General features: G+C 37.1%; 1 protein-coding gene across 6 annotated transcripts in view; it reads left to right on the forward strand.

Moving 5' to 3' along the window:
* Positions 1 to 27,163, forward strand: part of ZNF521 (zinc finger protein 521) — a 313,211-nt gene that overhangs the window by 168,855 nt on the left and 117,193 nt on the right. For 4 of the 6 annotated variants that reach the window (XM_066246903.1, XM_066246898.1, XM_066246901.1 and 1 more), the window contains one exon: positions 11,374 to 11,458. In XM_066246903.1, coding sequence (XP_066103000.1) covers positions 11,374 to 11,458 — 85 coding nt within the window. The remainder of the gene's footprint in view (positions 1 to 11,373; positions 11,459 to 27,163) is intronic. The other 2 variants (XM_066246900.1, XM_066246902.1) reach the window with 1 other exon arrangement.

Raw genomic sequence — 27,163 nt, forward strand, 5'->3', positions numbered from 1 at the left:
TGCCCATATAGGGACGTTGCTCCATTGCTTGGCAACCGTGTTATTTTAGTGCCTGAGACAAGCCCATGGAGCCATCCTCTGCGCCCAGGCTAACTTGCTCCAACCGAGCCATGGCTTCAGGAGAGAAAGAGAAAGATACAGGGAGAGAACAGAGAAGAGGAGGGTTGAAGAAGCAGGTGGTCGCTTCTGTGTGCCCTGACGATAATTGAGCCCAGGACATCTGTAAGCCTATGTTCTACCACTGAGCCAACCTCCAGGTCTGGCAGGTGGAATTCTAAGCTTCCTAGAACTTTCTGTGACTCGGGCAAGGATACCTCATCTCTCCGGGTCTCACTTTTATTGTCTGATGAGGGAACTGACATAAATGAACTCACTTATCCCTTTCAGTTTTTTTTTCCCCAAATAGCCTTGCTTTTCTTCATGTCAATTTTAATGTAAATATATAAATCCTCTTTTTTATTTAGAAATTTAATTTAATTTAATGGGGTGACTGATCAATAAGAGCACATAGGTTTCAGGTAAACATTTCTATAGAATTTGAACTGTTGATTGTGTTGTGTGCCCATCACCCAAAATCAAATAAATAACTCACTTATCCCTTTCAATTCTAAAAGTCCGTAGCAGTCTATAAGCTGGTACTAGAAACTTCGAAAACATTTAAGGAGTATGGAGTCATTTTGTTCTGTTTCCTAAAAAGATATTTTTTGGAACAATAAATGAGAATTTAAAAAATCCAAATAATTTTCTTAAATCAAGGGCTGAAAATAACCTTACCACTTAAACATGCATATAGCATTGTACCACACAGTATGTTTTGTAATAGGTAAAGTTAAAGAAACACACCTCTATCAAAAACACACACACACACACAACAAACAAACAAAAAAAAAACTTAGTGTTTTGAAGAGTACAGCAACGAGAATAATAAAGCGAACACCCCAGGGTTGCATAGGTGTAATTGCTGGCAAGTTTTATGGAGCAGGAGAGGGAGGTTTTAGAAGCAATGTGAGGAAGAGAAGACTGGTCTGACATGCATTAGTACATAAGCTGCTCAAGTAGAAGGAATGGATGGGAGGAGGCAGAACCCCCAATGAAAATAGGGAGGAGCGACAAAAAAGAACTGTTAGGAGTAGGAGCATGTGAGGTGAGGGATCTCAATAGAGATCAGAGTGGTCAAGGACAAGGTAATTCAGGCACATACAGGGTAACTGAGACTGCCCAAATTGGAGTACATTCTGTAGATCAGATGTGAAACTGCCAGGAACATAAAGGGATTCTTCTGACAAAGGGTAGCTGGAAGGATAGATTAGGAGTATAAATAAAGGAGAATGACCAGACTCCGCGGGAGCCTTCATCTAAAGAGAAGTGGGAGGAAAGAAAGGCTTTGATTTTTACCATGAGCAGGTATGAATCATTCACATATTAATTTATTGCATGTAAATAATTATGTTATGGATCACAACTGATATAAGATGGCTCAGACAGAGCCCTTTGCCCACCCTGAAAGAGCTTACGGTTATTTAGGAGATAAATCAGTTATATTTAAATAATTCTGATGTAACATATACTAAGTTGTAAGAACATCACAAGGAAACTTTATGCCTTAATATCAGCTAAAAATTCCTCTCTATGATTTTCTTTCGATATTTATGACAAGCCTCTAATAAATGGTACCAGTATTCGTGAAGAGTTAAAAAAAATCTTATCTATATTCTCAATTTGCTTTTAGGGTGAAAGTTATTTACTTAAGAAAATATTTCTTAATGGAGTCTAAATATTTTTCTCACTCACAGAACTTTCTCTAGGTTTATGTTGGGTTTGTAAATCATGTAATCAATTTTTAGAATTGAATCTCTGTGGGTGGGCATATTATGCAGTTTAATGGTGTTGCAACATTCTACCTAATGTTCCTATGCCTTCATTTATCTAATTATATATCCCCAATATTTACCAGCTATAGGTCCTTATCTTGCCAAAGGTGAGACAGAAGGGAGATTTCACTTCTTAAGATGAAAAGAATCAGTATGTGGAAAATAGACCCTAACTTTGTATAAGGTAGAAATTTTAAAATCTTCCATTCCTCCTTGGATTTATGTTTATAAAAGACTTATTATTTAAACTCCTGTTTCTCCACTTCCAATTTTGTAGCTTTCTTGAATGATATGAACATTTATAAAACAGTCTAGGAAGTTAACTTCAACCTTCTGTGAATCATAAATTTCTTTAGACTAAGAACTAACACAATATTGTAGTAGCTGTGGGTAACTAGAAACAAATCTCTTGTCCTAACGCGAAAAGAATTAGCACATGTTTCGGTGATGTTTTGATTTTTCCTTACTGCAGCATCAGTTTAGTCTGTATTATTCAGCCTCTTCCAATGCACTGCTTTCTGGCACTGTGTAAAGTCGTAGAGAGGTTGGCAGGCAGAAATGGACGAGTCTGCTGGTAGTACCTTAGGAATGAAGGTGATGGATATCCATTGGACAGTCAGTAAACAAAATGTATCGAGTGCCCTTTATGAAGAACAACACAATAGGAGATTGATTCAGGTAGATTTTCTATGGCACAGAAATAGACAGCAACCGAACCCGTAACATTAAATGAAATCATCTAGATGAAGTTATCTTATCTGGAGAGCCTCAGAGGCCTGTGTAGTGGAAGACATAAGCCAGGATCCTTGGAAGAGACTCCAGTATCTGAATCGAGAGAAATCAGAGTAGAGATGAACAAGTAAGCCTAAGAAATAATCTCTCTCCATGGGAAACTTTGGCTTCAGTTCAGTTTTTCATGTTAGATGTCAAAGTCAAGTACAAGAAAAGGCAAATGTTGAAGAAAATTTTCTTAGAAGACAATTTTAAACTAAAAAAAATAAAATGATTCTTCATGAACTTTAAGGTAATAAATTTTCCCCATGAAATTTGTTTGATGTAATTCATGGAAATTACTTCATCTTTGACACTGTGTATTTTTGGATGAATACTAGTAGATTTATTTTTGAGACTCAGTTATTTCCTTATTTTTGACTATTGATGGTTCCTTTGAAAAGAAATGATTTTTATGTTGTTTTATCTACTATACAAATAGAACCCAAGAAAAGATAAAACAATAAGATGGTTCAACATTTTCACCTTCAATTTTAAAATTAATAGTAGCTTAAATTTGTGTTTTCATGGAGTTTTGAATTTTATTTGTAAAAATAAATATGATTAAATAATTTTTTCCTTTTTTATACAATATAAGCCTGTGAGGAATTTGTCTGACATTAAAAGGAAAAAAAAATTGCAACTTGTATTACTGCTACATTTCTTAAAAACAGCTTTTGCCCTACCTAATTTGAAATGTTTTATATGCTCTTTTTTTCTTCCCATCCTTCTAACTCTGTCACCAACTTTCGATATCCTTTATGTTATTAATTTTAAAACTTTATTTAATAAGTACTGTTTACCCCTTGTTTATTGTCATAAAACCAAATTAGTGGGGTCTAATTTAGAGAAATTTTGATATGTTTGAAAGTCCACATAGAGTGAGAACTAATCTTTGATAAGCAACTATATTGTGTTAGACAGTTTGTCTAATATTCCATTCTAGTCCTGTAATAACCTGTCAAGTGAGGAGTAATAAAGGTAGTTATTATTTAATGCAGGCATGCTACATGGTAGTCATAGTATTAAGCACTTTTGTATAGTTCTCACATCAATTCTAATATGTAAGCTTTATTATTAATTTACAGAGAAAGAAACTATGACTCAGTCATTAAATTATTTGTCAGACAACTAGATGATGAAGCCACTAAATACAACTAATTGCAGAAAGAGAATCCTAAAGTTGCTTTCCTACTAAGACTGCTGGATATATTTGGAATAGACATTTTGCAGCATTATTGTACAATATCCTAATTATAGGAGGTCCTGACCAAGTTTGGTATTGATAGTTCATTGATAGCCCCTGCCTAAGTCTGGGATTGGTGACATTATAAGGAGTGTGGCAATTTTTGCTGAAGCCAGTGGAACATTCTGGAAAAATGGCTCTGTATGTACCTTCATGCTTTGATTCTCCAAACATATAGCCAAGATAGATAAGATAGAAAGATAGAAAACCAAATGGACTTACTCAAGTTCAAAACAATTCTCCATGTTTGAGATTCAGAAACCAAATTTATAAACCAAGTGGTTATCAAGCCTGAAGGCAGGGATCTGTTGGATTCTATTTCCGAAATAAGAAGTGGTAACTAGGACTTAATCTCTATGGAACAAAGTCGGACCCTCTACTTAAAGCAGGTTCTGGCAAGAAACTTCATTAGAGAGACTGAAGGAATAAAGTTCGGTTGATCAATATCTGGGAGTTGGACTTTTTAGCTGTAGAGTTAAAGGTGTAAGAAGAGATACAGTTTTAGGATTTAAAACTGAATAAGCCATATGCCAGCTCTGTGATTCAGCTCTGTCTCTTATATGCCTACATCACAGCAGATACACAGGAAATGCCCCTGTGAGACCTAGCCTGGTTTACTAGCTTGGGATGGCTAATTAGAAGTGATAGCAAAACTACTGGAAAGGAAGGAATGAGCACACAGAAAAAAATCTTTCACTGCAAATGAACTTCAAAACCAAGATTCCACAATATGGGAATGAATCCAATGCTAGGCAAATAAGCAAACAAAACCTAACTACTATGAGACCAAGATTCCACTCCAAAAAAAAATAAATTTATAAAATAGTCTGACAAATACTTTGAAATAAGTATGTTTAGAAACTCAGAAACATAAATGAAGGTATTATTTCCACTAAAAAGAGTGACAAATTATAAAGCAAACCCAAGTAGAAATTAAAGAAGAATACTTGTATATTTAAAATTAAAAATGTTGGCTCTGGCCAGTTGGTTCAGTGAGAGTATGGACATCTCTGGTTCGATTTCCATTCAGGGCACACAAGAGAAGTAACCATTTGCTTCTTTCCCACTGCTCTTCCCCGTTATCTCCCTCTTCCCCTCCCACAGCCAGTGGCTCTATTGGTTCAAGCATCTGCCAGGGTGCTGAGGATAGCATGGTTGGTCCACGGACATCAACCTCAGGTGCTATAAATAGCTCAATTGGTTCGAGTATTGGCTCTAGAGGAGGTTGCCAGGTTGATCCCAGTCAGGGCACTTGCAGGAGTCTGTCTCACTATCTTTCCTCCTTTTACTTAAAAAAAAAAGTTAAAAATCTTAAAAATGAAAAATAGTTACTGAAATAAAAGCTTTGAAAGGATAAACTCTAGACTGGACACCACTGAAGAGAAAAGTCAATGGTTTGTTAACACTGTGGAGAAGATCACCTAGAGCAGAACATAGAGGAAAAATTAATTTATAAAATATGCTTGAGAAAGCAGTTACAATGCATGGAAGATATACCAAAAGAATCCAATCTATATCCAATTGGTATTCCAGTAGAATTTAATGCAGAGTGTGTGTAAGATACATAAAAGCTGTAGAAATTATTGCTGAAAATTTTTAGGAGAGACATATATGAGCTCTCAGATTGAAGTTGTTCTTTCAGTGTCGAGTAGGACAAATAAGCATCAAATTATGGTTGGAAACATGGCAATAAAACTGCAGGACACCAAGAGCAAAGAGAAAATCTTGAAGTAGACAAGATGATCTTGGAGAGACAATTCTACTGTATGGGATCTCGGTCAAGGATGTGGGACTGGGAAGCCTTGGGTGAAGGTGGCTGGAAACAGTTCCTTCAGTGGTATTAAGCTATTCTCATCCCATTTCTGGCATTCTCACAACCAAAGTACTGCACAGCTCTAAGGAGAGCCTTCTTTCAAAATGTGGCCCTGGCTGGTTGGCTCAGCGGTAGAGTGTAGGCCTGGCGTGTGGGGGACCCGGGTTCGATTCCCGGCCAGGGCACATAGGAGAAGCGCCCATTTGCTTCTCCACCCCCCCCCCTTCCTCTCTGTCTCTCTCTTCCCCTCCCGCAGCCAAGGCTCCATTGGAGCAAAGATGGCCCAGGCGCTGGGGATGGTTCCTTGGCCTCTGCCCCAGACGCTAGAGTGGCTCTGGTCGCGGCAGAGCGACGCCCCAGAGGGGCAGAGCATTGCCCCTGGTGGGCGTGCCGGGTGGATCCCGGTCGGGCGCATGCGGGAGTCTGTCTGACTGTCTCTCCCCGTTTCCGGCTTCAGAAAAATACAAAAAAAAAAAGTACCAAAATGCAATTGTAAATTTACCTGCAAATGAACAGAGTATAAACTTTGTTAAAATCCAGTGGGTGGGAGACAGGATAGAATACTGACCTTGGTGATGGTATTCACAATCTGCATGACTTGGGACAGGTCACTTAATCTGTAAATGACAGTAATCTTCCTTTGTTTATTCTCAGTTTTGCTACATGTGAGGTTTACGCATATGAGTTCTTTATATGCTATAAGCAGAGAATTGTAGGAAATTATTGTTAATTTATTATGATAATAGAGGGAAACTATGGTTCCTGGCCTCTTAGAGTTTATACATTAGGTTTGTAACAAAAACTCTAAAAAAATTTAAACATGTTAGCAAAGCTACTTATAACAACTAAGCAGAAATTATTTTTGGTGCACACTAAGTGTGTGTGTGTGTGTGTGTGTGTGTGGTGGGGTATAACATGAACAGAGGGGATGGGGTTAACAGGTTAAGTATAATGGTAAAAAATAATCACCAAAACTAAGTGTTATAAGTTAGCAATTTATTTCCACTTCCTATTATGAAAATGTTTAAGTATACACCTAGATTCAATCATGATTTACATTTCATCATATTTATTTTATTTATAAATGGCTACTTTATTTTCTGGATCTCTTGAAAGTTAGTACAAACATCATGCCATTTTACCCCTAAATATTCAATATGCATCTCCTAACAGGACGTTTGCCCACATAACCACAATACCATTATCAAATCTAACAAGGTGAATAGTATTTCCCCAGTGTCACCTAATAACTACCTGATATTCAGATTTTCCCAATCTCTTTAAAAACCCACTTATAGCTGATTTCTCTCTAAACCAGGATCGTACATTATCCACACATTTATGGCTTAAGTCTTTTTAGTCTTTTTCATCTGAGAACAATCTCTCTACTTCCCCCTGCCCCATATCATTGACTTTTTAAGACAACAGGCCAATAATATTCTGGGTTTGTGTAGTTCTTTTTTTCCCAAAGTAATACATGTACCTCTAATATTGCTTTACCTGAAAAGATTTGATTAGGTTTAGGTATACATTTTATATAAGAATACTTCATATTGTACCACATTTTGAGACACATAAGGTCAGGTTGTTCCATTATTAGTGAAAGTAAGGTAGATAGTCTGGTTATAGTGATTACTATCAGATAAATCTACTGTAGAGACGCTCCTCTCTCTTTGTAGTTATCAAAGGATGAAAATTGAGTATCTCAGAACCTCTCTCCTATTCATTATAGCATGCATTAATGATTATCCTGTATCATTTTATTCGGCATTGCAAATAGTGAGTTTCTAATTCTGTTATCCCTTCTACTGACAGTGTTCAATAAAGAAAAGCATCCTCTCATCAAACAGGCATGTGCTACACTTCCCTTTAAAAAGCTTAGTGCTTCTATTTCTTTAATTACCAATTTTCAGAACAAGAAATTCATGTTACAATCACTTCCAGTGGTGGCAACTGAGATTTTTTTCATTTTCTGTTTTTGAGGATTACTATGGATTCATTGATTTTTTTTCCCCTCAGTGTTTTGTTTTATTTTGTATTTTAAAGCAATTTACAAGTACAAAGTTTTTTCTTTTTTCTTTTTAATTTCTTGAAACAAAATGTGAAGCTAAGTCTTAATGGGATATAGATTGAATGGAGGGTGGTGGGGGTTAGTCAGAATAATGTTTGTCATTTAAGTATACATTATTAAAGATCCTAATCATTTTTTTATGAGATGCTCTTTTCTGAAAGTCTCCTTAACCAGAGTATAACTGAAAACAAGAATGTCAAAAAGGCACATTTAAATTGTTCTCAAAATCAATCAAAAATAATGAGGTGCTAGGAAAAAGTTGTATCCTTGATAATTACATCTATCAGTATCAGAAAACAAAAGAGAACAATCGAAATGACAACCCCACTTCCAAGTAGCACATTAAAAAAGGCTAATGAAAAAAGACTCTTTTAAAAATTGTGCCAAATTAGCATTTCAAGTCAATTGACAACTTAAGTGTTGATAAAGGCCAATCTGGGTCCCAAACAATGGAAGTTCTGTTTCTACTTTTATCTGCTTTTAAAAGGAATGCTCTCACTTGACTCTTTTTTGTTGTCATCTATATAAATGGAAGTAATTGCCCAAAGGGTAGCGACAGTCCTGTCCTCCGCAAGGGTCAGGTCACCCCTGGAACACTGTGCTTAATTTGCTGGTCTGTCTGTTAAAAGGTTGACCTGGAGGAAGGTAACCAGGATGCTGAAAGTTGTTCATAACGTTTCTTGCACCCCTACCTCTATTTTCAGTCTGGAAAGGGGTTATTATCACTGTCATCAGGGGTCCCCAAACTACGGCCCCGCGGGCCGCATGCGGCCCCCTGAGGCTATTTATTCGGCCCCCCGCCGCACTTCCGGAAGGGGCACCTCTTTCATGGGTGATCAGTGAGAGGAGCAAAGTTCCCATTGAAAAACCGGTCGGTTTGTTGATTTAAATTTATTTGTTCTTTATTTGAAATATTGTATTTGTTCCCGTTTTGTTTTGTCTTTTTACTTTAAAATAAGATATGTGCAGTGTGCATAGGGATTTGTTCATAGGTTTTTTTTTTATAGTCCGGCCCTCCAACGGTCTGAGGGACAGTGAACTGGCCCCCTGTGTAAAAAGTTTGGGGACCCCTGACTGTCATTTTAGACAAGGGATCCAACTGGACTTTATAGCTCCAGAGGGTAGAGTTAGGATCAATGGATGAAAGGAGCAGAAAGGCAGATTTAAACCCAGAATTAGGGAGAATTCCTGCATAAACTCAGCTGTACAAAGCTGGAATGGATTTCCCACCATTAGAACGGACTCCGCAAGGCGAACTCTGTGCAGAGGGGATAATCACTTTATCTTAAAGATGGTGTACAAGTAGACAGGGTCTCAAATACCTTGCTAAAAGTCTGTATTTATAATAAGTAATAAGGGATGCTTTAAAAGTCGTTTAAACTTTTTAAAAAAATTGATATAAAATTGATTTTTTTTTTTTACCATGGCTTTAAAAAGAAAACCTGAATACATCCCAATTTGCATATCATTGTTTTGTATTTGGGAAATGTGACATGCCTGGTGAGATGATGTTGAAACTACAGCATTTTAAGATCTTGGTACATTGTTTTGCATCACATTAAATTCTTATTTGTTCTAGCCCCAACTTTAGGAGATTTTTAGAAAAGAATATGACTTTGTTAAAAAGAAAAGAAAGTCACATTTTAAATACTGTCTTAAGGGTAGAATTAGTATTTGAATTATCAGTAGTGATGAAAGGATTGTCTTTCAATGATAAAAGGAGACGTCTCCATAGATCTTCAACTGTGTCAGTTCATTTTGAAGGTAGTTGTAAGTGCAAGTATTTTATTATTTTGGTTTGTCGAGTGATTTTATTCTTTATTATTAGACCAGGAAAAAAAAAAGCCCTAGTATATTCTGCAAACATATTCATCAGTCATCATTTTTGGAGATAGTTTTTGACACATTGTATGTTTTACTGTGCTAACAAGAGAAAAGACTAGCCATTAAGTTTATGTTTCTTTGTTTTTCAGCAAGGTCACATATCAGGAATAATGCTAGGAGTATGCTAATAAACAATATGTAATGTAGGTCATCTGGGAGTAAGAAATATTTTCTAACTAGTTCTAAAGGGAAATATTGTTTAAAAAAAGGGATAGATGTTATTTACGCAACACATGTTGCTCTATATGTCACCATCAAAAGCATCTTATAAACAGCTCAGCGCAGTAAATCTTCCTTGGTGATTGTCAGAGTTTCAAGTCCCTGTTAGATTTAGATTCAGCACACTCAGTTCACAATATGCCTAATGTACAAAGCCCATTATATTATTTAGAAAGCTTCCATGAGAAGTATGCCTGCATGTCTGTGTTTTACCAGGAACACCATTCTCTGCCTCAGAAGTAAATACTACTTTAAGTGGCAGTAATTAAGAAAATGTTACATGAATGGTGTTTACAGTTTTAATCACTAATGAACTGACACTACATTTTTTGTGCTTAACTTGGATTTTGTTGAGTTATTTTAATTTAATTGAAGTTTACAGTCTGATATTTCCTATTGCTACTCTTAGTAAAACAATTTTCCGAGAGTGTGATGAAATGGTAATTCTATAAGAATGCCTTAAATAAATGGTCATTGATGTGATTTTACAAATGTCATTTTCTCACATTTGGGAGATTTTAAAAATGGATTATTTCATAATGATTTATTTTGTTTTCTAAGATGGTTTTAATTGAAATTATCAAGTTTCACTTATAAAAGGATTTATGTAACTGTATTCTGGAAAATGTAACCAATACTTTATTGAAATACATCTAATGTGTACTGAGCCAAATGGGAGACACAATAATAAAGATGTAAAATTATAAAGGCTGCTTTATTTTAGAACCTAGCATTTAGAATCAAGGGAGCTTATTTCTCTTCTCAGCTGTAAGGCACTGGTGACATCAGGCAAATCTTTCTTCTTCCTTGGACCTCAGTTTCTTTATTTATGATATAAGAATTATAATAAATCCTGCTCTAGTCACTTCACAGGACTATTGTGTAAAATGATAAATGGTGTCAGAATGTTCAATATGATATGAAATTATGTGATTTCCTTATAGGAGAAAATAAGAATTTAAATGCTAGTTAGCCATTTCTGAGACATTATCTAGATTTTAGACTTCAGCTAAAAATTATAATCTCTAAATCTCTTAGCTAGACTCTATGAATCTTAATTTCTTGGCTATTTTACTTAAAGATATCTGGAAGCAACACCTCAGTTACTTTGGTCAAAATGTAATCTCGACCTTCAAAAACATTGTTTCTGAAACTCAACAACCACATGTTCCGGATTTTTTTTTTCAATACTAACTTCTGTTTTTGAATTTAGAAATCTTTAAAAACATATGTCATAATTGTGTGCCTCATTTTTTCCCCAACTGTTTGCAACTTAAAGTATAATGTTGAGCTGGAGCCACAAGGTCTTAGTAAGGAATTATGGAACTTTGTCCAAGCAGCCAGTTTAGTTTTCAACATACATAATACCAGCATCTCAAAAAAAATAAATAAAAGGGAAAAAAACCAAACCTGTGAGTAGGATGTGTTTGTTTTTTTTTAACAAAGCAATATAAAGTGCACGTGTCTTAAGTAATTCTGTTTATACTTGTTTTCTCAGAAGAAGACCTATCAGTGCATCAAGTGTCAGATGGTTTTCTACAATGAATGGGATATTCAGGTCCATGTTGCAAATCACATGATTGGTGAGTGACACTCTAGACCTTATTATAGATAGATTTTTCTCCTACTTGTGTACATCAATGCCTATATCATTAAACAGTTAAAGATGAATTAATTGTTCAACCATCAGTGTTTTACCTAAGCATGATTGACTTTTTTATTACTATTATTAGGTCTGATAAGGCATTAGCTCATTTTATTTTCTGCAAGGGCTAGTTTAGACTTCTGCAGGGGATTATATATCTACTGCCAGTTAAAACACAGGTGATTAACAAATTAAACTTCTAATCATTTTTGCATTATTGAAAACTAACAGGAATGGTTAATGAACTGGATGTTAGCTTTCCATAGAGTTTTAGACAGGTTTTAATTTCAGAAGTTATTATGGTAATGGCACTGCTGTGCGTTGCTTAAGCATCTTTGTATCAAAATCTAAAGTGGTGAGTTTTTGTGTTAGGGAAACATAAATAATTTAAATTGCCGTAAACTAGTTTTATATGGGTGGTTTCAACAGCCTGGAAATAATCATGATTAGAAAGAATTCAGTAATCATTTTTTATTATCCCACAAAATTTTACATAGATCTTTGTAAGAGTGGTTTGGGTAAAGATCTCTGAAGTCACTCTAGGCCAGTTTTCTGGGATTTATACATTTATCACATGGGCTAGAGCTAAAAGGATAATTTTTTTTCACTTATTCATAATGCCCCATTATTCCTTAATTCCTCTGGGGCTACCACCTCTATGTATTTTAATTTGATAAGCACTTAGCAATAACACTAAGAGTTCTATCAGCCAATTAAACTTTATCAGGCAGATCTTTTTCTACTAGTAAAATGACAATTGCTATTCCTTTATACTATTTTTGTTACTCATTTGTGTTTTTATATTGAGAGGTTTTTTTTATTTCATACTCATTTCATAATGTTTTGTAACACCATAAATAATTGTGCTATAATATAAAAAGGTCAAACGGACCTCATGCTCTTCTATTAAAAACCTCGAAGACAGGAAAGAAAATTCAACATTTTAGGTTCGGAACTTGTTTTCCAGGTAAACCAGTTTTATTCTAGTCTAACCAGCAGTATTTTGAGAATATTCAGTGGAAGGGTTGCTTCAACTATCATTGCTGATCACTAAAACCAATTATAACCAGTTTTTTTATGGTTCTTGTTTGTTAATAAAGATAAATTTAAAGGCAGGTTGGAAAATTGATTAATAGTTTTTCAAGAGGATTTGCTTTATAGTTTTCAAATGGTGGGACTCTAGGAGGGTTATCCCTATAAAAGACTAACTGCTTAATTGTGCAACATAGAGCGTCCACATAACAGCTCAAATATTGCTCACTTTATCTTTCTATTTTCCAGATTTAGATACTGGTATTATTAGTGCGTTTCTAAAACATCAAAGAGCATGTTCTTAAAAGTGACAGAATAACATCAACAACTTGAAAGAGTGTTTAAAAGATGGCAACATGTAAGAGAGACTCAGAAAAATGAGTTTTCTTACAGTTCCCTTCTACTTTGGATTAAAAAAAACCATAAACTTTCAAAACTGCCCTTTTTTGGAGGATGGGGAGTATAGGTTAGAAAAAAATGATTTTTTCTTACCAAATGGTAAATGTGAATATTTCCCATGTCTTTATTTCTTGAGTACAGTATCTTAGTGTCAGGCATTCATGAATGTGTTCCCAAGCTGCAGTTTTCCATGGGCTTCAGTGAAAATGTTCTTTGCAGCTTATGTAAAAGAGTGAAATTTGTGCTTCGTGTTTCTGATTAGTTGTATCTGATGTAAACTTATTTTTATTTCTGAATTTATTATTTATCCCAGGACCCGGATGAACCGATAGAATATATTTTTGCCACAATATTAATGTCCTTGTGTATATGTAGAACTTGATTTGAATGTTGGGCATGAGAGAACCTTTTGATTTTCCTGTTTTCATAGCATTTGTCCATTACATTTATTGGTTTATTCTGGTCATTCTTTTTAAATTGCTTTGTACCCTTTCCTTTGTATTTCTCTTAAACTCCTTATATCATTAGTGCTTTCCAGGGTTCTTCCCCTTCCACCTTACGGTGGATTAATATGACATTCGACTCCTCTTGGGATCTAAGCATTTAACAATTCACCTTCCATCAGAAAAGCAAATTCTACTCCTTTGCACAGAGGATCTAGTTATTTAATATTCATGCTATTTTAATAATGAAATATGTAATTCTCTTGTACTCGAGGCCTAAACAAATGAATAGCATTCATGTAATTATTCTATCTGTTGACAATACATCCTAAGTTCTTAAACTCTCTTCCTGTTGTTAATACCTAGAGGGAGGGCAGGAGGAATGGAGAGAGAGAGAGAGAGGGAGAGAGAGAGGGAGAGAGAGATGGAGAGAAAATGTGTAACATGAGGATGTCACAAAGCCTAAGATATCCTTTTTTAAAATCCTAGTGTGATACTTAGTCTTTCAAATGAGGCAGGCAGCATTATTTTGTTGCTAAAATACCTCCATTGAGGGTAGGTATTTTTAGGTTGTGTATCTCTGTATGTTATTTGTCTAATCAAAAAATAATCTCAACTAGACATTTAGCAGGGAAGAGGGATTAGAAGCTATCTGAAATCCTCTTACTCTTTTTGTTAAGAGGTATACAGTGTTTTTTACAGATTTTGTTTTACATTTCAATCAGTCTGAAGGAAGGATTATGTCACTAGATAAAAAATAAAGTCTGCAGATGACCCAATGAGGTGTAACTTTAAATTTCTTCTTTATCCAAGTCATTAGCATTTACTTCTCTGTTGCACACATGTTTTAATGCAATGCCAATGTCAGGCAACCTCCATGCTTTTTTCTGGATGTGCTGGCTCAGGCTGTTGGCCAGGGGACATTTGTGAAAGGAAAACCATCAATGTTTCTACCAGGTCCATACAGGAGACGCTCTGTTTAAGTGCCGTTCTGCACCTAGGTGTGGACACATGGTCTGAGTTGCAGGAATAATTACTCAATAAAAATGCATTAGGGATTTGATTTATGTCTGTTAAGGAAAAAAAGAAAACCTCCCTCTCCACCACATTTTGACACAGATTCAGTAAGAAATCAGACCACTGACTATTTAGGGGTTTCTTTTCTTCTTTACACGTGCACAAAAAAAGAGCTACAAAACATTTTAACAGCATTCCTGGGGAAAAGGCTTCCCTCTTTCAAAGTCTGCACAGATGAGAAAATGTTTCTTGTCTTTCCTTTGTTCCTTTCACATAGTTTACGTGGGCTTTTGACCTGAGACTACAGAAAGAAGCCATTGTGTATTATGTCCTTTCATTCATTATTCACCCGTTTCTTTCTATATCAGCATAGTAAATATTTATTGTTATTTTCTTCTTTGAAGTTTCTATTATTATTATTATTATTATTATTTGGTATGGTTTAGCACAGATAGAGATGAAACCAGAGAATTTAAATGTGTTTAACCCAGCAAAGGGATTGCCTCATATAAAATTATGAGGCTCAACAGCAGTGGAGTAAATTTGTAAGTGCTCAGAATAAAGGGCTGTTAGGCATGTGATAATATAAAGAGATGACATTGCCAAGAACTATTTATGAGAAGCTTAATTTTTTCACTCTGATAATTCTTGACCAATAATTACCAGCCTCTAATTATCTATTTTAGTTAGAAAGAAATTTCGATCACTACAGAGGTTGGCATTGCAACTAGCATATAAATCCCCAAGGAGACGAACGTGTTCCAAACAGCCACAAACAACTGTCTCATGAAACATAGTGAGCAAATTGCAAGCGGCTGGTGGTAGACAACCAGCAGTACACTCCCCATCGAAGGCCAGTCAGCTTGACAAAGAAATGATCAAAGGGGAGAAATGCCATTATCCTTGGAACTGATTGCTGAAGCCATGGACATTGGAGGACAAGTGGTCAGGGTGTAGCTGTGGCCATTTCTAGCCTTCCCTTTCAAAGTTCTTGGATGAAAAATATAAAGGAAACGGCTATAGACCATTTACCTAAGAATTATTTTTTAAAAATTGACTTGGAAATGTTTACTTAATATTTTATTTTTTCACTGTTTTCATCTGATCAGTAAGACTCCTATCGTAATGGCAAAATTGTATCTAAGGTGGCAGAGTACCCCTTTTTTTGAAAAGATAGAAAAATCCAGAAATAGTCACTAATAAACATGTCCCAGATGGACCCAGGGTGATGCTTAGAGCATTTGGGGAAAGCAAATACATTTATGTCTTAGAAAAGTAAAACTAGAATTTAGGACTGTAAATGACAGCTGATATGAAAACACTGATATAAAGATATTGACTATTTTTATTCAAATCTCTAATACTCAGTGTTTTATAGATAGTTATCATTTTTAAAAGGCTATGGAAAGACTCAAGTTCTCTACAGTGCACATGAGAAGATGTGTATTTTGTGTGTTATGTTACACATGATATATATAACTAATGTCAAGTAGAAAAGAATGCATAAATCAGTTTTGTACAGTGTGGTGCATTTTAGTCTGTTTTTGTGGCAAGTGACATTTATACATTCTGCAATTTGCTTGATGCCTAAGGTCACAAATGGCATTCTTTCCCTTCCATTTCTATAGTGGGTAGTGTGCTATGTGACTAATCTTCATTATAGTTTTGTGACATTCAGTATCACCTCTGAAACATTTCAGCTTCAGTGCTCTTGCTTTAGCATAGACTAAAACCAATATTTCAGGTCTATAGTGGTTTTGGATTTTATATGTCTTAAGGGGAAATAGCCAAAGATATGTATATCTGCATAGGAAGACAGGGGACTGTGTTACTGTGTTGCCCTTTAAACTCTCAGTGTTCATTGGCTGTTAAAAATATAGAAATGAATTTACAATAATGCATGTATGTGTGGGTGTATGTATATGGATATACCTGCACTGTCCTAAGAAACTCAAAGTCATTAAGTTCTTTGGAGTTTACACTAATTCTAAATGAGAAGACTATTGACTTTTTTTTTTTTTTAGGTCATCTTTATTTGATTGCTTACAAAACTCAGGGAATTAAGAAACAAGCATTTGGTGTTAAATATGATGAAATACTGGCTTATTTCATCAAGAGCTGGATTAAAAAAGATGAAATCTGGGCAGTTTAATGGTAACAGAAAGCTACCCTCATGTGGGCAATGCTGGCTTATTTGAAAAGCCCATAAAGGGTTTCTACATGGACCATACAAAAGGGATACTTTCTCTTTAATAGCCATCTGTACAGGAGAGATGAGAAGTGGGCCAGGTCATCTCTCCTCAGCTGTCATGATATTAACGTAGGTAATGGAGCAAGCTGGGCGTTCTGCTGGGTGTTGTTTTTCATAGATGTTCATCGATTTACACAGATAATTCTATTTATTTCTTAGAGTTGGTCCAAGTGAACCAGGCAGAATAACAAAGACCAAAGCATTTCAAACGACTTTATCTTTGTTTGTAACGTAACTTTTGTCTAAAAACATGGTGTCACACCTACTGTGCAGATGGCTGCATGATTTGTAAACCAGCCAAAACATTTAAACAAATGTGTGATCTGGGGATAGATTAAATAAAGGATAAAATGGAGTGTGGGCCACAAATTCTAATAATCAGATGATTTTTAAGTTGTGCGCAGTGCAGAGCGATGGTCGCAGTGATCGCAGGGAAAGCTTGCCAATGACAGCAAGGTGCCTTATAGATCTCAGGATGGCGCCCGCGGCCCGGTAGGCCTCAGTTTGAGAACCGCACATTTGCTGTACAGCTGGCGGCTCTGTATGGGGACATCAGATAAAACTTATGTAAAATGAAGTGTTATTGCTTAGTATGAAATTGTTCAGAGAGGGAATCTGCAGACAGTAACTGAAAACAGAATTCATGGTACCAATGAAGCAGACTGTAAATATGAAGAGGGTTTAATTATCTGCGCAATTTAACAAAAATCCAAGATGTATTCAGAAAGGACATACAGAGACATAAACAGAACACAGACACCCTGATGACCGAGTGCAGAGAGGGGCCACACAGATTCGTCGCCGCTCCTCTCTGACCAGCCTTCCTCAAGACAAAGCCAAGTGAAAAGAAAAGACTTTTTCTTTTCTTTTCTTTTTTTGTTTTTGATCTTTTTGGAATAAGATACAGTTTTCAAGCGCTCACTTAGTTATTTGGATTCTTATCTCTTAAACAACTTTTAAAGAAAATCATTGAGCCTGTGTCTGAAAATCAGTGTTAAGCTGTTAAAGACAAATCCGAGTGTTGGTCCTTGTTTTGTATCTTAGCCCGCATTGAACAGCTTTGCTTTACAGGAATCCTGGCAGCGAGTGGAGTTTCTAATTTACAAGCCCTAGCGTGGCCTCGTAGACAGGTCTTGTGATGGTGATTTTCTGTGGGACAGAGGGCCTGGCTGAGCCCCCAGACAGACTGAAGATGCAGTTCCTCTTGCGTTTGAGAACATCCTGCCCTGAACCAGATGTGTGGCCTCCACAGAGTGTGGCGCTGGAGCGGGAGGACTGGGTCCAGCCTCTCTTCCTAGGCTCCACAAAGGGACACGAGGGGGACAGTCTGTGCCACCTGGGTTGTTCCACGGGACTAACAGGGACACAATGGTGGGGCTTCCAGCTCTCACTGTCCTCACCTTTGACGTGCTATAGAATACGCCAGGAGCGTATCCGTTTCTCACTCACCGTTTGATGCGTTTATTATCAAATGTGGATATCTGTTTCTGAAGGAAGTTTGCAAAACAGGCCCGCATGGAGGGCACAGAAAGCCACCTGCCATAGCTCACAATGCAGACCCTGCGTGCACACCCCCGTGTCCCCACGCACGTGCGGATCTGTTCTTTTCCAGGGTCCGTTCAGTCGCCTGCACAGGCAAGTCCCCTCGTGACCCGTTGCCATCGGTCATTTCCTAGATGCAGGGCTGTGGAGAGCGGAAAACAAAGGCACGGGAGCCAATCTGGAGAGGGGGTGTCGAAATTCAGCTGCTCATATTGTTGCATTTCGTGAGCGGATGGGGTTTCCTAGGTCACCTTTAGAATTATGCCTATGACAGCAGTAGCTACCTGCCAAGACCGCAAGGTGTCTCGCAGCTCTCAGGATGGCGCCCGCGGCCCGGTAGGCCTCAGTCGGAGGGGCGCACATTTGCTGTACAGCTGGCGGCTCTGTATGGGGCAGCCGTGTGGGCTGCTCGGGAGCTGGAAAGGAGACAAGCATGAAATTTCTTCTAACCCCAACTCTGCTTTTCTGTACTGTTGGCTGCTTCTCAGTTCCTTGACAAAAAAACCAATCAGGCACCCTTTAATCCGCCTGTGATTACCACTGGTATAAAAAGAGAAGCATAATGAGGAAAAATGCCTCGTTTTGTTGCCTTCAAAAGCCAACAAATTGGAGTTAACTTGACAGGAAGTGGCTTAATAATTAGATTATTTATTTATTCCTGACACATATCCCCTTGTTACTAGTCTCAGGAGACCCTGTAGATGGTACGATTTTCAAGCTGCCATTACTTCGCTGTCTTCTATGAACAAAGAGGCTACTGTCTATCAGTCAATTAAATGCACTCTTTAAGCAGAGGCTGCGAAGTCCTCAGTGGAGGGAGCCCTGGGACACTGTGGCTGATGATTCCTTTCTCTGTACTGTACATCACACTCTCAACTACGGTCCCCACAGAGACAGAATAAAATCATGCATTAAAATATCACTTGTTGATTTGTTTGCTAATGAAGAGCCATTGAAATGTTTGTGTATTTCTATGGCAAAATTGTTGATAAAAAGGCCTACTTGCCTGCATATCTTAGTTCATCTGCCCTGAGTGCTTATTTAAGATTTATTAACATTAAAGTCAACAAACAACGGAATAAAAAACAAACAAACCAGCTCTGAGATAACAGGAGTTTTCTTACTGTTTTCATCAGATCCAGTGAATAAAGGCAGGAAAGAGGAAGAAAGGGTGTCAGATCTCTGGCCTACATTATGTTTAATCCAAATAACTTGTTTTCTCTGACATAAACGTGTTAAGTATTTTTCATAGTATCAGGGAGCTACACCTTTTAGTATTGAAAGATATTAGAATTCCTTGGTGAGAATAATAGAATCCTTGGTGAGAATAGTATACAGTACTTAGAAATTTCTTTTTCTTTAAAGAGAACGGCATTTTTGTAGCAATTTCTCTAACTCAGTGACTAGGCATAAAAGTTTTCCTCAGGAATTAAGTGGGGGCTTTTACAACCAAACTAATAAAACATCTGTGGTATAGTGACACAGTCTCCAGGCCACATGGGTTGCACAGACATGTGACTTTCCTTGTCTATATGTTCCTTTTCCTTTTTCTTTTTCTTTAGCATAATTTTATTTCCATCTAAGTGTGGGTGACTTTTTAGCCAAGGTTATTATCCCTTAATACAGTGTGTCCATAAAGTCATGGTGCATTTTTGACCGGTCACAGGAAAGCAACAAAAGACGATAGAAATGTGAAATCTACACCAAATAAAAGGAAAACCCTCCCAGTTTCTGTAGGATGATGTGGAGCCTGTGCGCATGCGCAGATGATGACATAACACCATGTTTACAGCGGAGCAGCCCACGGCCATGCCAGTCGAGATGTGGACGGTACAGAGGAAAGTTCAGTGGCTCGCTAAATTCAAATCCATGACCAAAGTGCAACGTGAATATTGGCGCATTTATAACGAAGTGCCACCACATAGGAATAACATTACTCGGTGGGATAAGCAGTTGAAGGAAACCGGCAGTTTGGTGGAGAAACCCCGTTCTGGTAGGCCATCAGTCAGTGACGAGTCTGTAGAGGCTATACGGGATAGCTACCTAAGGAGCCCTAAAAAATCTGTGCGTGAGCCCACATCAAACTGCACTGAATAGGTATGAAACTGGGAGAGTTTTCCTTTTATTTGGTGCAGATTTCACATTTCTATCATCTTTTGTTGCTTTCTTGTGACCAGTCAAAAGTGTACCATGACTTTACGGACACACTGTATAATCATCAGTTTCTTTTGTTTTCTATGTATAAAACATGTTGTTGCTGGACTTCTCTGACTCCCATTAAGTGATTTTACACCTTAAGTGTATATCTGTGATTAGATTGGGGGTCTAGAAGTCTAGGCTGAAAATCTCCCATAATATTATGACGGTGCTCCGATGAAATATCTTCCTATGGCTCCTCCATTTAAAGGGATAAATTTGGAATTTTAACCAAGGCTACTGAATATTGAAACGTGCCCCCTGTTCTCCCCATCAGACTTTGTAAAACAGTAATCAAGGCTTTAACTATATTTTCATGATTACCTGACAACAGGCTATAAAGAATTAATTTAAGCCCTCATCAGATGGCCATATTCCTTATTTCTACCTTGTTATTCCAAGTCATTTTGTTAGAAAAAGCTTAGATACTCGGAGGTGTTCTATAATAGAAAATGAATTTGAAACACTTTCATTAATTGGTGATTAATATATTTCAGGATTAGTTTAAGCAGGGCCCTACCTCCTGCCCAGTCAAGTATGTTCTGGTTAATATCCAATTATCTGCACCTTCGTAGTTATTATGTCTTAATATTTCAGATATGATAACCAGAAACTTGAGAGTAATGCTAATGAGGAGCACAGAGCAAGAATTAACCAATGACATACTCAATGATCCTTGGTGAAGAAAGAATCTCTTTTTTTCCCCTGAACACATTGCTTCAGTGTCTTTCCAGGCACCGGCTGAAAAGTAAGACCTTCAGCCGCAGCAGGGGAGAAGCAGAAAATTAATCACTTCCTCTTTTAAATAATCGTAACCAGAATGTTTAGTGTTCAAGTTCACCTCAAAACATGAACTTCACTTTATGGAGAATAAAATGGGAAACCAAGAGCTAGCTGATCCGGATTTTCCAAACAGGAAACATCCTATCCTTTTTCTTTTAACAGAGCCACAAGTTGTTACTTCTTCTTCAAAGGATGTTTTAACTCAGAGACTTTGAAATGCCTTTTAATATTTCACAAAAGAAATGCTTTTTTCCTGATACCTTTCATTCTCTTTCCTCCAAATTTATCACCATGCTGTATACATGTCACCTCTCTATTTAATTTTCTTTTTCTACAGGTAATTTCAGTTCTGAGCAGTCTGACTGGGCTCCCCTCGCAGTGGCTGCCGGGGTGGCACGTGCTGCCTCTTACCGGCTGTGCACTCTGTACATTTCCCTTTGATATGCTGTATTGTAATGAAGCAGCATCAGTAAATTGCAGTGAGGTGTGATTGTTGCACGGGGATGACTACTACACCTTGGGGTCCATTTGCACCAGATTATTCTTTTTATTGTTATTATTACTTCCCATCTTCTTTACTCTCTTGCTGCTGAACTTGCTGTTGGCCACTTGCAACACAGAGGGGATCTTGAGGAACATTGCAGGGCATCATTTTTTTATTTTCTTCTCTTAGGCACACACCAATCACCATTCATTTCCAAACCTAGATATACTGGTGATTCTCTGGGTCTTTCTTGATGCTACTTTTACTCTGTGACTTCATTCTTTATGCTCTTCTTCTTCATCTTCTTAAAAAAAATTATTATGAATAAAAGTGGACTAATTTCTTTTTGAACATTTCATGTAGATGTTATCAATCTTTAGTCAGGGTGATCCATTGATTTTTGTCCCTTTCCCCAAAAAGGTCTAGTAATTTACAGAAGGGACTTCAATGGGATTACTGTTTAAGGAAAAGATTTGTATTTTCAGTATCTTTTGGGGTTTCATTAAGTCGTTATGAATATTGTATATATTAGTGAATTCTCTTTATAAAGTAGCCTAATTCCTGCCCTCAAGCAACTGCCTTCACCCAATAGCTATTAAAAAGTAGTGTGGGTTCAAGGCAGAGATCTTGTGTTCTTATTGAGCAGAGTTGTGAACCAGGTTTAACTGGGTAATTGTATGTGAATTTTTTGGTCACTATTAATTTCTTTGTATTATAATTTTAGTACCTGTGTCTATTTGCTTTTCCAACTGGTTAGTGCAGCTCTTGTTCTGTTTCTTTTTCTAAGCCTGGGCTACTATGCAGCATTCAAACTAAAAATCTAGAATTAGAGCTGACACACCTTCAAATGAACTATCAAGTCTTTTAAAACTACTTGGCCAGTGACGCCAGTCCCGTGCTACTCGACCGTCCACACTTCCAATTGTGGGCCAAAGAACATTGATTTTTAGCTGTCATTTCTAGTGCACATACTGTAGAATTGAAATTTAAACCTTAATCCACTCAGTAATGCAATTAATTTTTAATGTGCAGTAATACTAATTGAAATAGCCTGAATTTAGTAAGTCACCACAAGACATTTTCAAAAGCAAGAGTCTCCACTGAGAACTGAGAGGACAGATAATCATTGTTACAGTGTTTACAGGATACCCACTCACTCTGCAGGCCTCCAGTGGAAAGGGAGTTTTCTTTAAATTAGGCCATAGCATATCTTCTTTGAGAACAGAAATATTTTTTCAGAGAAAATTCCTACTTTTTACCCTCTGGAATAGGCTAAAAGAAAAATCTCAATTAACTTAAAAAAGAGTTTAGTTAAAACTATCTTAACATAGTATATGCAAAAAGTATGTTAACCTATTGTTTTAAAAAAGCAATTATGAATAGTTGCAAATGAGGTTACTTGCCAATCATGTCATGGTCAAAAACAGCGGTCTTAATGGCTACTTTCATTATATGGTATGTATGTGAGATACTGTTTCCAGATTTGAGGAATATGTGTAGTTTATCAGCTGTCTCTAAATCTGTCCCCCGCTTTGGTGTATGTCTATTTCTATGAACCCAAAATACCACCTTACCTTTTGTTTTACTGGAAACTGTGTGCCTTCAGTTTTTGCATATTATTTCAAAATAGCCTTTTAAATGTTTTGTGAGGGGATATTTTCCATGCCAGAGTAAAGCAAATTTTGCACAGTAAAACCAGATAGGTTTCCAATCATTTCTACACTAAAAAGGTTTTCTAACCACATTTATTTGCTAGTAAATGAGGACTTTTTAAAATGCATCAGTTCTACTGATGAATGGGCTCGCAGACTGTTCAAAACGAGCACCAGCATTAAGTTAAAAAAAGAAGGCAAGCACTGTATATCATGCTATCATGGCTCTCGCATTATAGTATTTAATAAGCCGATAGTGCTGTTAAATATTTAGTAAAGGTTCCCTCATAACCCTGCCGTCTAGTCAAATGGGATTTGAAGACATTTTTGCAGCACATAAGTAAAAATGATGGTGGAGCACTTGAAGCGGTTGTAGCGTGGCGTGTTTTCTAAATGAAGTGTGGGGTAACATGGTATAAATGAGTGCAGTGTATTCACACCTGCAGAACACCTAAATCAGTACGCACCCTGGATTCAGGATCCACACTGACTTTTCTTTTGCCACTGTGAAGTCAAAGTGCTGTAGGGATTATTTACATAGAGTACGAAAATGACATTTTAGCATGTTTTTAAAAAGGAAGATCTTACGTTGTCATTATTTTAAGCCGTCCTAGCATTAGTTGGGCTTTATAATAGACATTTTCTCTTTGTCATTGAATAGAGGGAAAGGAAAAAAATGAGGTTGGGGAAAATCAATTTATAGTCCATTTAGAGCATATTGTTAAAGCAATTTGTGATATAGTAAGTTTTTTTAGCACTTATTTTGGGTATGCAATGACAAATACCAAATAATAAATATCGTTGTGCACACTGATGTGTTGCATAATAGATTGTCTTTATCAGTTTTTTTGTAATAGTTGATAGTTATCCAGATAACAATTGTTGTTCTTTTAATCTGAAATGAAAATTAGTTTTTGAGATCCTTGTGTGAAAATATTGCCACCATAAGTAGATACGATGCTGACATCATTGCTGTCGTCATGTTGGTGCATTTAAACTTTTCAGTGCTGAAGAGTATTATTTACTCTTTTTGAAGGTGTTTTGAAGGTGTAAAGATAAAGGCTGGTAGCTTGTTTAGATTTGTATATAATGTGTTTGGTTCTTCCAGGAGCCTATTTGCTCAATTCTAATTTTCATCCTGTTTTATATGCAGCCAGTGACCACAGTATCCATCCCAAGTACACAGAAACACATCTCATCTGTAAAACACAGCTTACTGATCTTATTTGCTATTTGTATTCTTATAAGAAGAAACATAGGATTCATACGATGGGGGGGGAGATACATTTTGTTATGAAATTATGTGTAGCACAAAGGTACTCTTACCAATAATTTTGTAATGAAGAATGGATAAAGGGGTACACGGCGCAGAAGAGAAGAGGAGTGGGACAGGGGCACATGTAGGTGTGTTAATATGCAATGCTTGATGTATGGTGACCTCAGGTTACAAGAGCAGAAAATCCCATTTTCCAGCTTGTTTCAAATGTAGTAAAAATGCTGCTTCAGTTGCTTTATGCTACTCACATTGGGAAAGGTGCTTATACTGTGATAATTATCATCAAGGAATATTAATGCGTTCAGCATTTGTAACCCAAAAACTCATTATAGCTTAAGCTGTGCATCATCTGTGAAGAGAGAACTTTGCCAGAATTTGCTCTTCACAGGGGTTGCCTCCTGCTTGCTGCAGAGTGGACAGAGTACTGCAAGAGGTCACTTAGGCTATTTTTGAAAGCTGAAGTTTTGCAATTTTTGAATCACTACCTTCTGTCTAAAGAGCTTATTGTTCTTGACTGAAAATGTCTTCCTTCTAATGGAATGCATGGTGAAGTGCAAATAAGCATACTAATAATAAATTAGAAGTAACTGTGTCTTTTCATGTAAAGTCCAAGAGGGTCGGCACATACATTCCACACCAAGATAATTGAAGTGTTGGCGTCTTTCCTTCTGTCATTGAGCAAAGGGATTCATTTACACCAGTTCTCTTAATGCAGGTGCCCTTGGGCTTCAGATAGAAATGCCCCCACTGGAGCCCCGCTGCACAGCCCTCTGGCTGGAAATTGTGTAAATAAGACTGCAGGGTCAGCCTTCCTCTTTCGGCAGCAGTGTCCTTAATTAGTCTGTGACAGTCTTTCACAGGATCCCGCCCTGTTCCTGGGACCAGACCTCGTACATCTAAGACAGCTATCTGAGGCATAGATAGTTTTGTCTGTTTTTTTAAAATCATCTTCTGGGAAAATATTGACTTGATAAGAAATAGAATTTCTGGGTGTGACCAGAATCTTATGATTTCATCCGATTAAAATGTCTAGTTAGGCAGCTCCATTGTAAATTGTAAGTGGTGAGAGTTTCATAAGAATATTGTGCCTTCACTTGAGGGCAGCTTGTTGAAAAGGAGCTGTGAGCCTGTGATATTTTTATGTGATTAAATTCCATTATTTTTCTCCCACTGATGCATGGCTTGTCTTTTCCCGTAAGTAACGCGGCTCTGTGCTGCACAGTACCGTTTGCGTTAGGCCGTGCCGAGAGCTAATGCCCAGTTCTATCAGGCTGCCTGGCTTTGCAGGACAGCTGTGTTTCTGAGGTCAAATTGTGAACCTGGCCTTGCTCCTGGGAGGACTAGAAAAATATGTTTCATAACTTCCCATAGACCCATGCGAAGAGGAAGAAGGAAAACCATGAAGCCCATAGGCTCAGTTTAGATGAGCTGCGAGGCTGGAATCCATCAAGCAGGAAAGCTTTCTGTTGTTTAGGAAGCTTCCTTACTGGGAGGGGTTGGGTGCCCGAGAGGTCAGAGCTGAGGGCATTGAGGGACAGGGTAATCATTCATATAGCCCAGCAGGCACAGACACAAGTTGATAATCTGGAGTAAACTTGCTGCAATAGCAATTTACCTGTTAAAATTACTTACACGGAGGAGTATTGGTAGAACGAGGACCTCAGATTCATTGTTGATATTGTGGCCTTGTTCCACTGGAAGCAATGAGTTTTCCTGTTTGTTTTTGTTTGGTCTGTGCTCTGAACGGGGCGGAATCTTTATTTAATGCATTGGAGCACTAATGCCACAAAACAATGGAGTATCCTGAACGGGGGACATAGTCTCAGTAATTCTGGGCTGGAATGGCGACAGTGGAGAGAGACAGTGGTGGCGGGTCTTCTGTGAGGAGGTCAACTTAATAATCTTTATGAATTTTGAGTAACTCATAACTCCACTTCCTCGCCAAAAGAAGCATTATGAAAAGATTGCCTCTAAATCCTTCAGAGGTTCTCTGAACTCATGATAGATGCCGTCCTCTTTACCTTGAGGCAGTGGAAATGATGCTCTTTTTTTCTTTTTGCAAGAAATAAAAGTGTATACTTTAGAAAGAGCAAATTGCGTTTTAATGTTTAAGTTCACTATCTGCACTTGATGTGGTGAGATCCCAATGTGAAGTATTGCCTTTGCCATATTTTCTGCAATCATAGGATTGCTGCATTGTTATGCGGAAGTCACCATCGCAAGGGATAAGTGTTGAGAACCTGGAAATGTATCAAGTGCATGCTATGTCCAGGCTGTTTTGATAAATGACTTCTTTAATGATTGAGAAAGTTTAATTTTTCTTAATAATGATACATTTATTAAAATTCTGTATCTTTAAAGAAAATGTAATCTTTCAAGTCTTATGGGTTTGTATAGAGGCAAAAAAACAAAGCAAAACAAAACAAGAAAAAACCTATTTCTAAGTGAAAAGGTAATTTTAACTTTCTTTAAAAGTCTGTTTTACCTAGTCTGGATCTTGAACTATCAATGTTATGTTATAAACTACAATGTTAAGTACGTCCATTTTTAAAGGTCTTAAATTGTATG

The sequence above is a fragment of the Saccopteryx bilineata genome, chromosome 11, assembly GCF_036850765.1.
Source record: "Saccopteryx bilineata isolate mSacBil1 chromosome 11, mSacBil1_pri_phased_curated, whole genome shotgun sequence".
Classification (NCBI taxonomy): Eukaryota; Metazoa; Chordata; class Mammalia; order Chiroptera; family Emballonuridae; genus Saccopteryx; species Saccopteryx bilineata.